Here is a 12,870-nt window from a genome sequence, read left to right on the forward strand (position 1 = left end):
TCAGCGCCGGAGATCATTTTGAAGATATCTGCTATTTTTGATCATTGATTAATGCCAGGCTATTTTTTAAATTGCTGATATCAACAGTGGTTGGTAAGTATGTAATGGATTTACCAATAGTGCAAGGATCTCTTGGCAGCAAATAAGGAACAGCATGCTAAAGTTGAAGACCGTTAAGTTAAGTTATTCAAATATCTCTGTGCTAACAATCTCAACTTTCATGTAACTATTGAGTACATTTTGTGTTGACATACTGTAGCTCTTTTGAGAGCTATTTTGATAACCAAGACAAATATCAGCAAATTATGTAATCAACGTTATTTCTACTTGAATAATAAATCTGATATTTTGAAATGGTTTTGTTTCTCTCACAAACATAAAACAGTTTCTTGGATATGAGATGTCATTATGTAGGTATTTAAAATATAATTTTACATTTTAACAGTGAAATATATTCAGCTACAAGTAAATGTCTAATACTGCTTTTGATGGTCTCGTAGATTTTTAACTTTGGCGACACTAATAGTAAAATAAGTTGAAGAGGATTTTACTTAATATTTAGCATTCTGTAAAATCGTTGTTACATGTTAAGTGTTTATAGAACTTTTTTAAAATATTATTTGTAAAGTTATTTGTTTCTTATACATAAAAAAAACAGTATAGTGTAAAATTTCTTGTTTTATTATTTATACTTTATGATATACACAAATCCTTGTTTTCTTCCTTGTTTATTGAGTCCCACCGTTTGAAAGAGATAACTAATTCACAATGGTTTGTATGGGGAAACATGTCAACGGCAACAGCTTTAACAGGAACAAAGCATTCTCCGTGGAGAGTTTTAGATATAGGTCGCCCTAAATCAATGAAATTTTTCCGCGCTAGCTTGGGATTGCAGGAAACATAAACTAGTCGGTTGATTTTGGTTATTTTTCGAAGTTGAAGTACTGCGTTTTTATCTGTGCGAAAATATCTTACATTGTATAACAATAAAATTAAATAAAATATATGATGAACTTACGTAATCCCGCCCTCGGGGGATCCACAACGGCAAAAACATCATCATTACCGGATCTGAAGCAAACCGAACCTAAAATTTCTTGGGCTTTACCCGCGAAAAATTCACTGTTTGTGATATTATTTATCACTGCATTTTCTTTCGCATCGACTATAGCTTCAGGAACAATTTCCAGACCCAAAATTTGTCGGCATTTCTGAAAAGATAAACAATTTTTCCAACATTCACTTACACATCAGTTTACTTGCATTCTAGAAAACGATTCGATACGACAAATTTATTCATAATTTTTGATAGTACTCGATGATGAATATTTAATTCTACCACCATTTGTCTGTACAATACTACAGTTATGATTCCAATGAAACATAGAATTATAGCTGCTATGAAAAGCAATTGGCATGGCTTATGGTATAATATAACAATAAACACAGCTACTTGGAATAATAAATGACACTGGTAGTGAAATGAAAAAGAAACAAGTCGTCAAAAACGTAGATTTGAATATTTAACGATTCTTTACGAATAAAATATTAACGAAACTAATATTCATAGATTTTGGGAAATACCTTAAAATGAATCGAGATGTTTGGTAAAGGATAAAATAAGAAAAAAAGGTCTATTAGAATGATATAGTCGCTAATTTATGAATAACTATGTCAAAAGAAACTAAACACTTTGGAAGCTGAGGAATAAATTTGATTTTAGGGCAGGCACATGATTAATGATAATCTTTAGAGTTGGTGGGAGTTTTCTGACCGCTGAGAGTTTACAAAGTTACGAGACAACCGAGTTAGAATAATGGTTCTTACCAAATTTTCGCATGATATTGATACAGCGATAGTGCGATTGTTGATTTTATTGATATTCAATTTTATTCACTGACCTTTTTGGCGGCTACAAAAACCAAATGATTTAACCATCTGTACCAAAATTTGAAATGTTTATTTGAGATAAGAACTGGTTTTTCCATAGTTTAGTAATGGATGCAAATATGACAAATCTTTTCTGGTGGTAATTTTGCAATCATTCTCTCCAAACACCTGTTTTATCAATTTGAAGATGATAATAAAAATATTATATTGAAATAAACATTAGCATTATAATGTCTCACAAATAATAAATTACTTATATAAGGCTTTTCAATTTCAAAGGTTTAACATTTGCAGCCTATGACGACAATGTTGTTTGACCTGCCGTTTATTAATTCAGTCATTGAATGACTGTATATTATTCAGACCAAGTAAATGATATCATTAAAGTCTACAATAACCTGGACAATCATGCAATTTGTATCTATGGAGTAGGGTCACTAAAAACTAAATCACTTGTATCTATGGCACCATAAGAATATTTGGTTGTGCCACTATTAGAATATTGAACAATGTTATATCCCATGCATTCAAAATAATTTCTTTAATACCTCACATATATATTACATCATTTCAACATTAACCCGTTTCAATTCTATTGAAAAACTCATATCATATAGACTATTTATAAATGAACTTACATTTGCAAAACATAGTCCTATGGTTCCAGTTCCACAACAAACATCAACCATAGTAGAAGTTTCAGTTGGCTCAGCCAATTCTATAACTGAGTTATATAAAATTTCAGCAGCTTTAGTATTTATTTGAAAGAAGGCCTCGGGAGATATCCTAAATTTAAGACCCAAAATTGTTTCATAAATATGACTGTCACCCCACAACAACACAGCTGGTGTGGAATTTTCACCAGGATTTCTAAAACATGATTGTTAATTAACTCAGTTTAGAATTTAACAAATTATGCAATATTACTTTTTCACAATTTCTTGATAATATAATGATGTGACCATTGCTTTTTTTCCTTCACCATTTGCAAAATAGTCTACCAGTTGTTCTTTAAATTCTGTTATTTGATCTTCTCCTAAATCTTGAGGATGTATTCCCACAATAAGCATCAATTGCTCAGATGCAATGCGTATGCACAACTGCCTAAAATGCCCTGAATGTAGTTCAGGATTAAAAACTTGCAATTTTGAAGATCTTACAAATTGCTGGAAAAGCTAAAAAAATTTTTCAATGATACATTTCAGTAATGAAAATTCTATGAATTTATTTTACATCAACAGCTATTTTCATAGAATTTGGTATATGCTTCAAATTATGAACAGGAGCAACTTCCACCTCACCATTTACATAAGAACCAATTCGAAATCCTACTATAGGAAGATTTGTCTCTTGATCTACTCCAATTGTAAATTCACACTTATTTCGATACCTACAATATGAAAAAATTAACCATAAATTAACAATTTGTTAAAATTTTTAACTTACTCATCCTTAAATTCAGAATATCTAATATTCATCAATTCACAGGGAAGACCATTGTATTTCTCTTTCTGCTTTTCTATCCACTTTCTTAATTCTATATTATAATGGGATAAGTCATTACCCAATCTTTTTAAAATTGTCTTAATTTCCTTTTCTTTATTTTTGAGCTACATATAATATATTTAGTTATATTTAGTTTATTACATATATATATATATATATATATATATATATATATATATATATATATATATATATATATATATATATATATATATATATATATATATACATATATATTTTTTTTTTTTGCCTACCTGCTCCTCATAATCTAAATCAGCCAATGGTATTGTTGATAACTTTACCTTTTCTTCTTGTGATAGATCATCAGTTTTCTGTTTCTTTTCTGGATTAGTATCTTCAAATTCCTCTTTTCTTTTACGAACTAAAGGATCTGCTGATGCTTTGGCATACTATATAATACAATAATAATTTATATATGTATATGAGATTAAATGACTTACTTACAGTTGCTTGTAACTCCTTTCCTTTCCATTTAAACTGCGAGATAACATTAATTGCATTATCTCTGTCTATATCATTACGAAAACACACAAAAGCATATGGGCTATTTTGTCTTGGAATTTTAATTTTGTTGGAATTTAATTTTAGCTTATCGTTCAACAATTTCTTGAATTCCTTAAAATAATAACATGATTTAAGTTGCATTTTCATGTATATATAATCTAAGGTTTTTTTACCCTGATTCCATAAAACTTCGGCAAATTTTTTATCTCAATTTTATAATTTTCAGAGGAAAAATCTCCTCTTTTTAAATAAGCATATGGATCCCAATCGCTTTTCGCAGTTTCTAGTATGTCTTCATTATCTTCTGCATTTTCAATTTTTGGTTCTTCCATAATTCTATAAAATACAAGATATTATACTCGCCAATATATTCTGTAAAGAAAATAATGCTGCACTCGTCAATACAAAACAAGCGAAATGTTAGGTTATATGTGCATGCCTTTTCAGAGTTGCCAACTTAATTAGATTTGGTTTTAATTTCGGAAAATTGACCTACGATAATTGACAGTTAGATCAAATGAGTTCTGTTTGTATAATTTGTAAACTAAGTATTTGAATATCGAGTTAATAAATAATTTAAAATGACAAAAAAGCGGAGATTGTCTAATCCTTCACCTGTTAAAGTTGAAATAAAAGAAGAAAATGTAGCAAATGATTATCTTACCGCAAAAGGTAGATTAAAGGGTGTTTTAAGACAACTAACTGAAAGGTCCTCCGACGATGAAAGTGATTCTTCTGATGATGGGCAAACGAGAAAAAGGAGAATGTAAGTTCATTATTATTTTATTATACTGTAATGAAGCAATTGTTGAATTATAGCGATAAGAAAAAAAATGATGTTCTACCCTCACCTTATCATCATACATATGTGATGAAACTTTATGATAGAAGTGTCGATTTAGCCCGTTTTGAGGAAGAAACACCATTATATCCACTTTGTAGAGCATGGATGGAAAATCAGCCAAAGAATCCACAGAGAATTATAAAGTAATTTTTTGTATATAAAAAATCAGTTCACGTATCTACTCATTATTTTTGTTATATAACATTAGGAGGCGACTTTCATCACCAGAACCAGAAAATTCTTCTTGGTCTGAATCAGCAATTGATGTTAAAAGATTGCCTCCTCCTTTAAAAGCATTTGAAACTAGAATTCCATCTTTACTACCTGAACAGTTAGAACAGTGTAAAGATAATATCAATTTAAACTATGTAAGTATTACCTTGAGTGTATCAATAAAACTATATTATTGCTTATGATATGGCAGGAAGAATCACCACCAGTAGATAAAAATACATTAATCAGAAATCATTTGCAAAGATGGGTTAAAGTAAAAAAGAAATGGATTGAGAGTGCAATAAAAAATGAAGAACGTTATTCAAACAGCTTTCATATTCTACAAAAAATATATAACAAGTAAGTTAAATAACTTTGGTTGCTTCTATTTATAATGTAATATTGATTTTTAAGGGCTCAAGAAAATATGGAATAAAGACAAAAAAACTAGAACACATGAACAAATCATTGATATTTATTTAATCTAGTACTGGTTGATTTAATTTTCAAAGTAATATAAATAAGGACTTTCTTAAACAAACTAGATAACAAACAGCTAAAATATCTGATATAATGAAATAAAAATAATTCAAATCTAGGATGATGTATTATTTAAAGTCTAAGATTAACTAAAATGTTATATCACAATAAAAATGTGTCTAACTAGTATAATAAATTAGTACATAACTAAAGTATATGGTTAATAACATAATATTAGACAAATGCTTTCTTTTCTGGTACCTTAGCTTCTTAATTCTGAGAGGACCATTAGAGTCAATTGGTTCGGTATATACAGTATACTCCGAAGTTTGGATATAATTATATTGGAATTAAAAAAAAATGACTGGTGTTATGTTCAAATAATAATATCTATAGTATATAACATGTAAATTGAAATGACATTAAATCAATCATTAATATTTTCAGCACATTCTAATAAAATTGTCTTAGGGCTGATTTCTTTTCCTGCAAACTATGAAATTAAATTTTATTTTTTTAATTCAATGATCTCGAAATTGTTTATAAAATTTTGAAGATGAAAAAAAATATTTTTTTGTTATTACAGTGGTTAATTTGAAAAATATACTTTGTAAATATTTCTACTATTGCTTGGTATGGATATCTGTTATAGCTGCATTCATTATATTTCAGAAATATGGAAGTTAAATAAGTACAGGGATGTCTAGAACAATGTTTGATTACGAGAAATGTTTCACAACCCATTTAACTATAATTGATGATAAACGTGATTGCAAAAAATTACGTGTACCAAAAAAATTATATATACTCCGATGAAAATGTAAACATGTCTTAGATTAGTTCCCCTGGGTTATTTTTCCATTAGAGAAAGCTCTAAAGCCTTTTCCAACATCTTCTCTTCATTTATCCTATTTTGTTCTTCTTTCTCGCGTTCTTTTTCTGAAATCATCAGTGCCATTTGTAGGTCGTAATCCAGTTCGGCGTTAGGACTATTTTTGGCGTCGGAACTTTGATACTGCTCTAAGCTGGCTTGTATAGCTCTACAATAGAGAAAGTTTCACATATCAATAATCTAAGTAAATAAAGTAAAAGCTGCGCAAAATTTAATTTTATATATTTGCGAAAACTGTAAAATGTAATAATTAATAGTGAAACTTTCTTTTATAATCTATTAAAGCCTAAATATGAATGACCAAAACAAAAATTCGATTTTTTATGATAGAGGTATTATGGTAGAATTTGTCTTCATGATAATTTAAAATTCTTTATTGGCCGAGATATGAGATAACTAGCGCACAATTGAAGAATATGTCTACAAAAATGGTGTTGATATGTTTGTAAAATGGATGACAGGGCTGAAATAATAAATTTATTATGTCTAACCAAAACAATTGTTACAGTTTGGAGCATTCAAATCTTATTTAACAATATGGCTTTTTTTCTGGAATCTTTAAAATCCCAATTAAATTTAATTGCTTCGATTTTGCATTTTTAGAAAACATTAGTTCTAACCTTTAGCAACAAACATTTTCGAATACCGTAAACTATATTATTTTGAAATAAAGCCACTATAAAATCCAATAGGTAGGTAAAACTAAAATCTACGTACACATCGACGTATACGTTATATACCGTGATTAATACAGAATTTGATATATTGTTTTTGTTCATATTACAATAGGATCGAAGCGGCGGTATTGTTTGAGCCGTTGGTTCGGTTCGAAAATAAAAGTTTGCTTTTAAATTCTAACGTTTCATAATTGGCACAGTTACTGGATTTCGAGGATATCATAAGGCTGGCCCCTTTTGAATCTATTCAATTAACCAGAATCGTTGAGAGTGACGTTGGATTGGAACTATTCTTTCACGTAGTCAAATGGAGTTTGGGTAAAACTATCCGCAGTTCAAGTTGTAAGATCCTTAAAAACTGAAGGGGATCAAAGAGCCATAGGTATAAACTATTACCATTAGAAAACATTCTTGCTTTGAAAAGCACCTCTAGTCCATGGATTTCTGGTACAAGTCTCGCAGTTTAGGGTGTAACCACCAAAACTGGATTGAAGTTGTTGTGAACTAATATAGTCTACCGGAATGACTCTAGCTATCTACCGCGTTAGACTATTGGAAGTGCTTTTCAATTCCAATACTTGGAAAATCATTCCATAAGGGCTAAGCATGGAACATTTGGTAATACAATGTAATTCAGAATATCATAAAGGCAAACTGACGGACGAAGTTACAGGAGATAATTTAACTACTATAGTAAGCCGCCCAGGCACTGCTCCAAGAGAGAGAGATTATATGGCGCGATTAATACGGCACTGGATATCCAATGTATCGGTAATATGGTTTACATCATAAGGGTCTCGTTACATTAAAATCGGCAGTGTTGCCGTAATTTTCGTAAGACAGAATAGTAATACCTTAATAGTAGTAAACAAGTAAAACAAAAGCTTTTGTTTTTAAATCTTACGCGTTTTATATAATATTCATATGCAACCTGCATACATATATAAGGGAACAATTTGTCGTACGAAAAAAGAAACATTAATTTTAAATTTTAAGAAACAATTTTTAGGATTGTAGGACAGTCCAAAATACATAGTACGTTGTTATCTAAATTAGGATTTTATGTAAACTTGATTTAAAAATAGGGTGGGATTAAAACGAGTGATATAATGTAAATCTAGAAATATCTCTAGCGACTGAATTATAAATGTACCTTTGCAGTTCACGTTCCTCATAATTCACTGGCGTTTCAGGTCTTGATGGCTTTTGTCCCCTAAGAGCTTCCCAAATATCGACCTATAAAGAAATACGTCTTGCGTTATATTATCAAGATCAAGCGCAGTGGTTCAATATATCCCAGTTACCGTCTATTTGAGAAGAGCATATACGGCAAAAGATGATGTAGGTTGCTTTATTATTCATAACTTCAATTCCATTAATTACTATTCACTCCATCCTACTAATGAGCTTCATAAAAGTTCAATTTGATGAACTAATTATTTTGAGGCCTTCCTTGAAGGTTTAGCTTTGAGTGCCCAAAAAGAAGATTCGATCGAAAAAATTACGTTGTCCCAATCTTCTTACGAATAGTAATCTTTTCTTCATTATGCTGCCAAAATTCATGTTATGAGTCAGTCTTATGTATATGCTCTTGTCAAATAGACCATAAAGTTATTTTAGAATTACTTATATATTCCCATAGAAATATTATTGGGTAAAATATGAGATCTTTTGTGGTGATTTACTATGGCGGGGTTACATTAGGATCTTGAATAAGTTCTCGATGTATTCTTCACATTAAGCTTAGTATAAAAAAATAGTATTTTGGCTAAAATAGAATGCACAACATTATTCAAAAATAATAATAATCTAAAGAGTAGTGCATCCTTGTTCTGATTTAACGTCGATATGCTCGGTCGGAAACGATATGTAGAAATTGAACGTATAAAAATTATAATTTTAGTGCTGAAAACAAAGAAAGAGTTTTGGTTTATACTGAGTGGTATAAAACAAAATTCTGTTCTGTTCGATTCTGTAATAGAACGCTGGCCACGTTGCAAAATCTGTAAAAACGCTACCAGCCGTATTTCAAATATTGTTTCTTTTGACTGAGCATCATTTTTATTTTAGAACCTTCAATCTATTTTGTATCAAAGAGTGAAAGTAGTAGCTCCATATGAACAATACTCGTCAATTTTCCCATACAAATGGCAAGAACTTTTTCAAGGTTCATAAATAGTTAAATAATTATACCTCTTCCTTTTCTGTTCCCGAATCAATTAAGCTCTGTTGTATAGCAAATTGCAACAAGTCATCTTCTTCTTCATTACTGAATTGTCGTCGACCATCTGCAGCAGCTGAAATCATTCAATCTGGTCAAAATTTTGTTTTGGATCAAAATAGCTCATACATTTAACAAAAAGATGTTAGTGAATGATAGTAAAAAGCAGCGTTTGCAAATAATTAAACATGTAACAAATAAAATAAAAATAATATGAACATTAATACAATCATATATATAGCCTTTAGTTTTTGTACTAGTAGGTTTAATTTGTTTTAATGCTCGTTAATTATAATTAGAATAATAAATTAATCTTTATTGAGAGTACAACACTTGTCAATGTATATGTAGTTTTCCATAAGAGTGGGCCGATATTGAAATAGAATGAATCTTTTTTGAAAGCCCCATTTATGGTATAGAATATTCTTTCACGGATGCGTCTTATAACGGTGGCACGGACCGTTATAACATGCTAAGAATTTTAAAAGTTAATCGGTCGATTGTGGACATGCGACTTCAGAAAATCCCACAAGAAAAAGTCTAAGGGCATAAAGGCATAAATCGCATAATTTTGGTGTCAATTAACGTCACCTCTACGAGAGAGATAACCGTAATCTCGTATTATTCATGCAGAATGTCTATCGTGGTGTCCGCGTTGTGGAGATGTCATTTACGTCCATACATATTAACGTATATCGTTCAACCAAAAGAAATCCGTTATAATGGTTCAGAAGCGCTCGCCCTTGATGCCCATAGCCTTCGAATGTCGTTCTCAAAAAAATACGAACTAATGATTATACCGGCCCATACAAAACAGTAACTTTTGGTGGATGCATTGCCTCTGATATATAGTAATATATTTATTCTAAAATGTATTTCACCGCTAAAGTTGATTTCTCGACCAAAATTGGTGTTCTTGTTTTATTCTTTGGACATCAATCAATAAGGAAACCGTCCTGAAACCCTATATAGTAGTATACCTGAGGCAATTTATTCTAAGAGTGCATAATAATATATTTTATAGCGAAACATAATATTCAAGTAAGTTAAGCGCATTATAAACGAATATAATAAAAAATAAAAATAATGGTCATGACTATTACCATTACCAATCTGAACGTAATTAGTAGGACATTGGAACAATGATTCATCAAGAACGCAAGTCAGTCTGTTTTCTTCTTGCAGAGTAGATACTTTTGGTACTGGATTGTCGGTCGCGAAGATATTACCAAATGTGATTCTGGCATTTAATACATGGAACAGTGGGATTTCTTAAAATAAAACTTATATTATAACAGGAACATGCTGGAAATCTCGATTTAATTGCGAACCTATTTTGACTGGAAAGCCACTGGGCAATTGCAATTGAATAAAATCTTTCAACTTGGCAAAATGAGAACTGGATATCGCCATAAGGTCTACTATTGGTAATATTTGTTCAGGTAGTGAAAGTGGATATTGCTCACAAAGCCACAGATTTGCTTTAAATTTCTGAACTTTTATGTTTATCTCCTTGGGTCTCCCAATATCTCGAGTACCAAGGTCTAGATCACTATCAAAATACTCTTCAGGTGTTATATTACATGGATTTGTATTATTTGAGTATTCTTCCTGGAATACAAAACCATACTATTAACTTATCATAATCATATTTTTGACTATGTATTTCATAATATTAAAGTATATGTATATTGATATTCAAATATCATTCGATAATTTAAATAAGTAGGAGATTAATACTTTGTTTGATGCTGTGGAAGACTGCTCTGATTCCCCAACTTCTGCTATGCCCAAAAAGTTTTGCAAAGGTGTTCGCAAACTCTTAGTTCTAGCTTTATCATGTTCAGTTAAATGTTCAGAACGTGTTTTCGTAATGAGTTCTACATTTGAGGCGCCAAAAACTTTACATTCATATCCATTGACGGATTCATTCTTGTCAGATCTCCATCCCCAAATGCCAACCTTATTTCTGCAAAATAATTATTCAATAAAAATGTTCACCAGGAGCAAATTGAATACAAGATAAAAAAACCTTTCAAAACTGATTTTATCTGTATCTATATAAGTGGTTACTATAGGATTGGTAAGACGTTGTGATACAGTCTCTTCATTTGGCAATAAAATTCCTAATGCTTCATCATTAGATCTCATTTCTTCACAATACACCTGCCTTAAATCATGATCAATTTCCATCATAGTAGCACCATCATCTATAAAGTAAGTGTATTAGATTATTTGCTTGAAATTAAAATTAATTTCATGTAAATATTACTTTAAATATACAAATCATAAGCACTTTTGGGTATGTAACCAAAACAATAAATAAAAACAAAGAATTATCTAAGTTTTAAGACTAGCAATCAAAACATTACATTTAATTTATTTACTAATAAGATAATTTTTAATCATAATAAACTGACATAATATTACCTACATATAATAAAATCAATAAAAGATTTAGAAATCTAGCAAATGAAAGCCAGGTATAAATAGAATAAATTAAGATTTACCAATCTTGTTAAAAGATTTAAGTCTATAAATATAACTCATATTGCCTTTAATAGTAGGACAAAACTGAAGATGGCCTTTAAATAAAACAATTAGTTGATATGATTTATTTAATATTTTTGAATTTCAAAGTTTATTGTTCTACTTACTTTGTCCTTGAAACACATAGCTTCTATTTCCTCTTTGCCAATTAGTTTGATCAAAACCTAAAAGGGTAGTGTCTATTCTAACATGAGATCCTTGTTTATAAACTTTATAAGTATCACTGGGGCACATTCTTGAAACAAAAGGCACTGAAATTAAATTTAAAAGTGAACTGATCATTGAATACATACAAATTAGGAAATCAATAAATACCCCAACTAGTAAATTCCCATTTCATTTCTACATAAAAGTCTGGTGCTTCTTTCAATTTTTTCAATAAATCTGGTATACCTGCCATCCGAGTAGTATATCTTAAAAATACAATTGAAAACTTACAAACTAATCAGTAAATTAAAAAAGTGTACCTCTGTAAGTCTCTTCTTTCAAGTACAATATGTAGTAATTCTGGATCTCCTGTTGCAACAGCTTCTTGGACAACTTAAAACAAGATATACTTAGAATAAACTTAAACTTAACTTAAATATAAGTACCATTCCATCCATCCTTATTTTCACAATTAACATTTGCTTCAAAATTTAACAATGTTCTTGTTGCCTCTAAATGACCCAGTGTAACAGCTAACATTAAAGGAGTTCTTCCTCTATTGTCCAACTTTTCCTTATCATGCTAAAAATATATTCATTATAGGTACAATACTAATTGTCTAAATAATAACAATGTTTTTGTAAAAAAATGTTGCCCCACCTTATTATTCATAAGTTCTTTCTCCAAAAGTTTATGTTCATTTTTCCAAACTAACCAATGTAAGGGATACTCAGATACAATATACTCCGTTGACACCATAGCGATTTAGTTAAAATACTCGGAGATATTTCTGTTGTTCAAATCATGCTTCTTAGAAAATTTTCTGTGGGGATAAATCCGAGAATTTTCACAAAAATTGACTGTTAATGACAGATATGCTATCTGACAGCGGCCATATCTTGTTTTGAAAATTAAATGACACTGC

At 30.1% G+C, this 12,870-nt stretch overlaps 3 protein-coding genes across 4 annotated transcripts; 1 reads left to right on the top strand and 2 right to left on the bottom strand.

Annotated features, from left to right (window-relative positions):
• Window positions 1–660: 660 nt before the first annotated feature.
• LOC143199693 (tRNA (uracil-5-)-methyltransferase homolog A) lies at window positions 661–4,366 on the bottom strand. The gene is made up of 9 exons (XM_076409681.1): window positions 4,095–4,366; window positions 3,862–4,032; window positions 3,651–3,806; window positions 3,337–3,500; window positions 3,124–3,280; window positions 2,818–3,065; window positions 2,529–2,760; window positions 1,019–1,211; window positions 661–956 (listed from the first exon to the last, which is right to left on the bottom strand). The coding sequence occupies exons 1-9, from the start codon at window positions 4,251–4,253 to the stop codon at window positions 694–696; spliced, it is 1,743 nt and encodes a 580-aa protein (XP_076265796.1). The 5' UTR covers window positions 4,254–4,366; the 3' UTR covers window positions 661–693.
• A 59-nt stretch (window positions 4,367–4,425) lies between these two features.
• On the top strand, window positions 4,426–5,576 carry mip40 (Myb-interacting protein 40). Its single transcript, XM_076409694.1, has 5 exons — window positions 4,426–4,687; window positions 4,741–4,908; window positions 4,974–5,133; window positions 5,190–5,338; window positions 5,393–5,576. Exons 1-5 carry the CDS (start codon window positions 4,503–4,505, stop codon window positions 5,412–5,414), a joined length of 684 nt encoding a protein of 227 aa, XP_076265809.1. The 5' UTR covers window positions 4,426–4,502; the 3' UTR covers window positions 5,415–5,576.
• On the bottom strand, window positions 5,432–12,870 carry LOC143199679 (ankyrin repeat domain-containing protein 13D). Of its 2 annotated transcripts, none has more exons than XM_076409670.1 (12): window positions 12,606–12,870; window positions 12,392–12,527; window positions 12,266–12,338; window positions 12,114–12,211; window positions 11,906–12,049; window positions 11,281–11,458; window positions 10,989–11,217; window positions 10,580–10,859; window positions 10,358–10,519; window positions 9,221–9,324; window positions 8,181–8,263; window positions 5,432–6,498 (listed from the first exon to the last, which is right to left on the bottom strand). In XM_076409670.1, the coding sequence occupies exons 1-12, from the start codon at window positions 12,702–12,704 to the stop codon at window positions 6,309–6,311; spliced, it is 1,776 nt and encodes a 591-aa protein (XP_076265785.1). In that variant the 5' UTR covers window positions 12,705–12,870; the 3' UTR covers window positions 5,432–6,308. The 2 variants fall into 2 exon arrangements, with proteins under 2 accessions (XP_076265785.1, XP_076265776.1); XM_076409661.1 differs by having other exon boundaries at window positions 10,352–10,519.

The sequence above is a fragment of the Rhynchophorus ferrugineus genome, unplaced genomic scaffold (genome assembly GCF_030347505.1).
Source record: "Rhynchophorus ferrugineus isolate W39M unplaced genomic scaffold, kcgeb_rfMv2 rfM1, whole genome shotgun sequence".
NCBI classification, from domain to species: Eukaryota; Metazoa; Arthropoda; class Insecta; order Coleoptera; family Curculionidae; genus Rhynchophorus; species Rhynchophorus ferrugineus.

Coding starts and splice junctions, on each gene's coding strand:
- LOC143199693 (XM_076409681.1), bottom strand. CDS start 4,253: ATGGAAGAACCAAAAATTGAAAATGCAGAAGATAATGAAGACATACTA. Junction 3,807..3,861: donor GAAAGGAGTTACAAGCAACT/GTAAGTAAGTCA, acceptor TGTATTATATAG/TATGCCAAAGCATCAGCAGA. Junction 957..1,018: donor TCCCCCGAGGGCGGGATTAC/GTAAGTTCATCA, acceptor ATTTTCGCACAG/ATAAAAACGCAGTACTTCAA.
- mip40 (XM_076409694.1), top strand. CDS start 4,503: ATGACAAAAAAGCGGAGATTGTCTAATCCTTCACCTGTTAAAGTTGAA. Junction 4,909..4,973: donor AATCCACAGAGAATTATAAA/GTAATTTTTTGT, acceptor ATATAACATTAG/GAGGCGACTTTCATCACCAG. Junction 5,134..5,189: donor ATAATATCAATTTAAACTAT/GTAAGTATTACC, acceptor ATGATATGGCAG/GAAGAATCACCACCAGTAGA.
- LOC143199679 (XM_076409661.1), bottom strand. CDS start 12,704: ATGGTGTCAACGGAGTATATTGTATCTGAGTATCCCTTACATTGGTTA. Junction 12,050..12,113: donor ATGGGAATTTACTAGTTGGG/GTATTTATTGAT, acceptor ATTTAATTTCAG/TGCCTTTTGTTTCAAGAATG. Junction 11,218..11,280: donor GATAAAATCAGTTTTGAAAG/GTTTTTTTATCT, acceptor ATTATTTTGCAG/AAATAAGGTTGGCATTTGGG.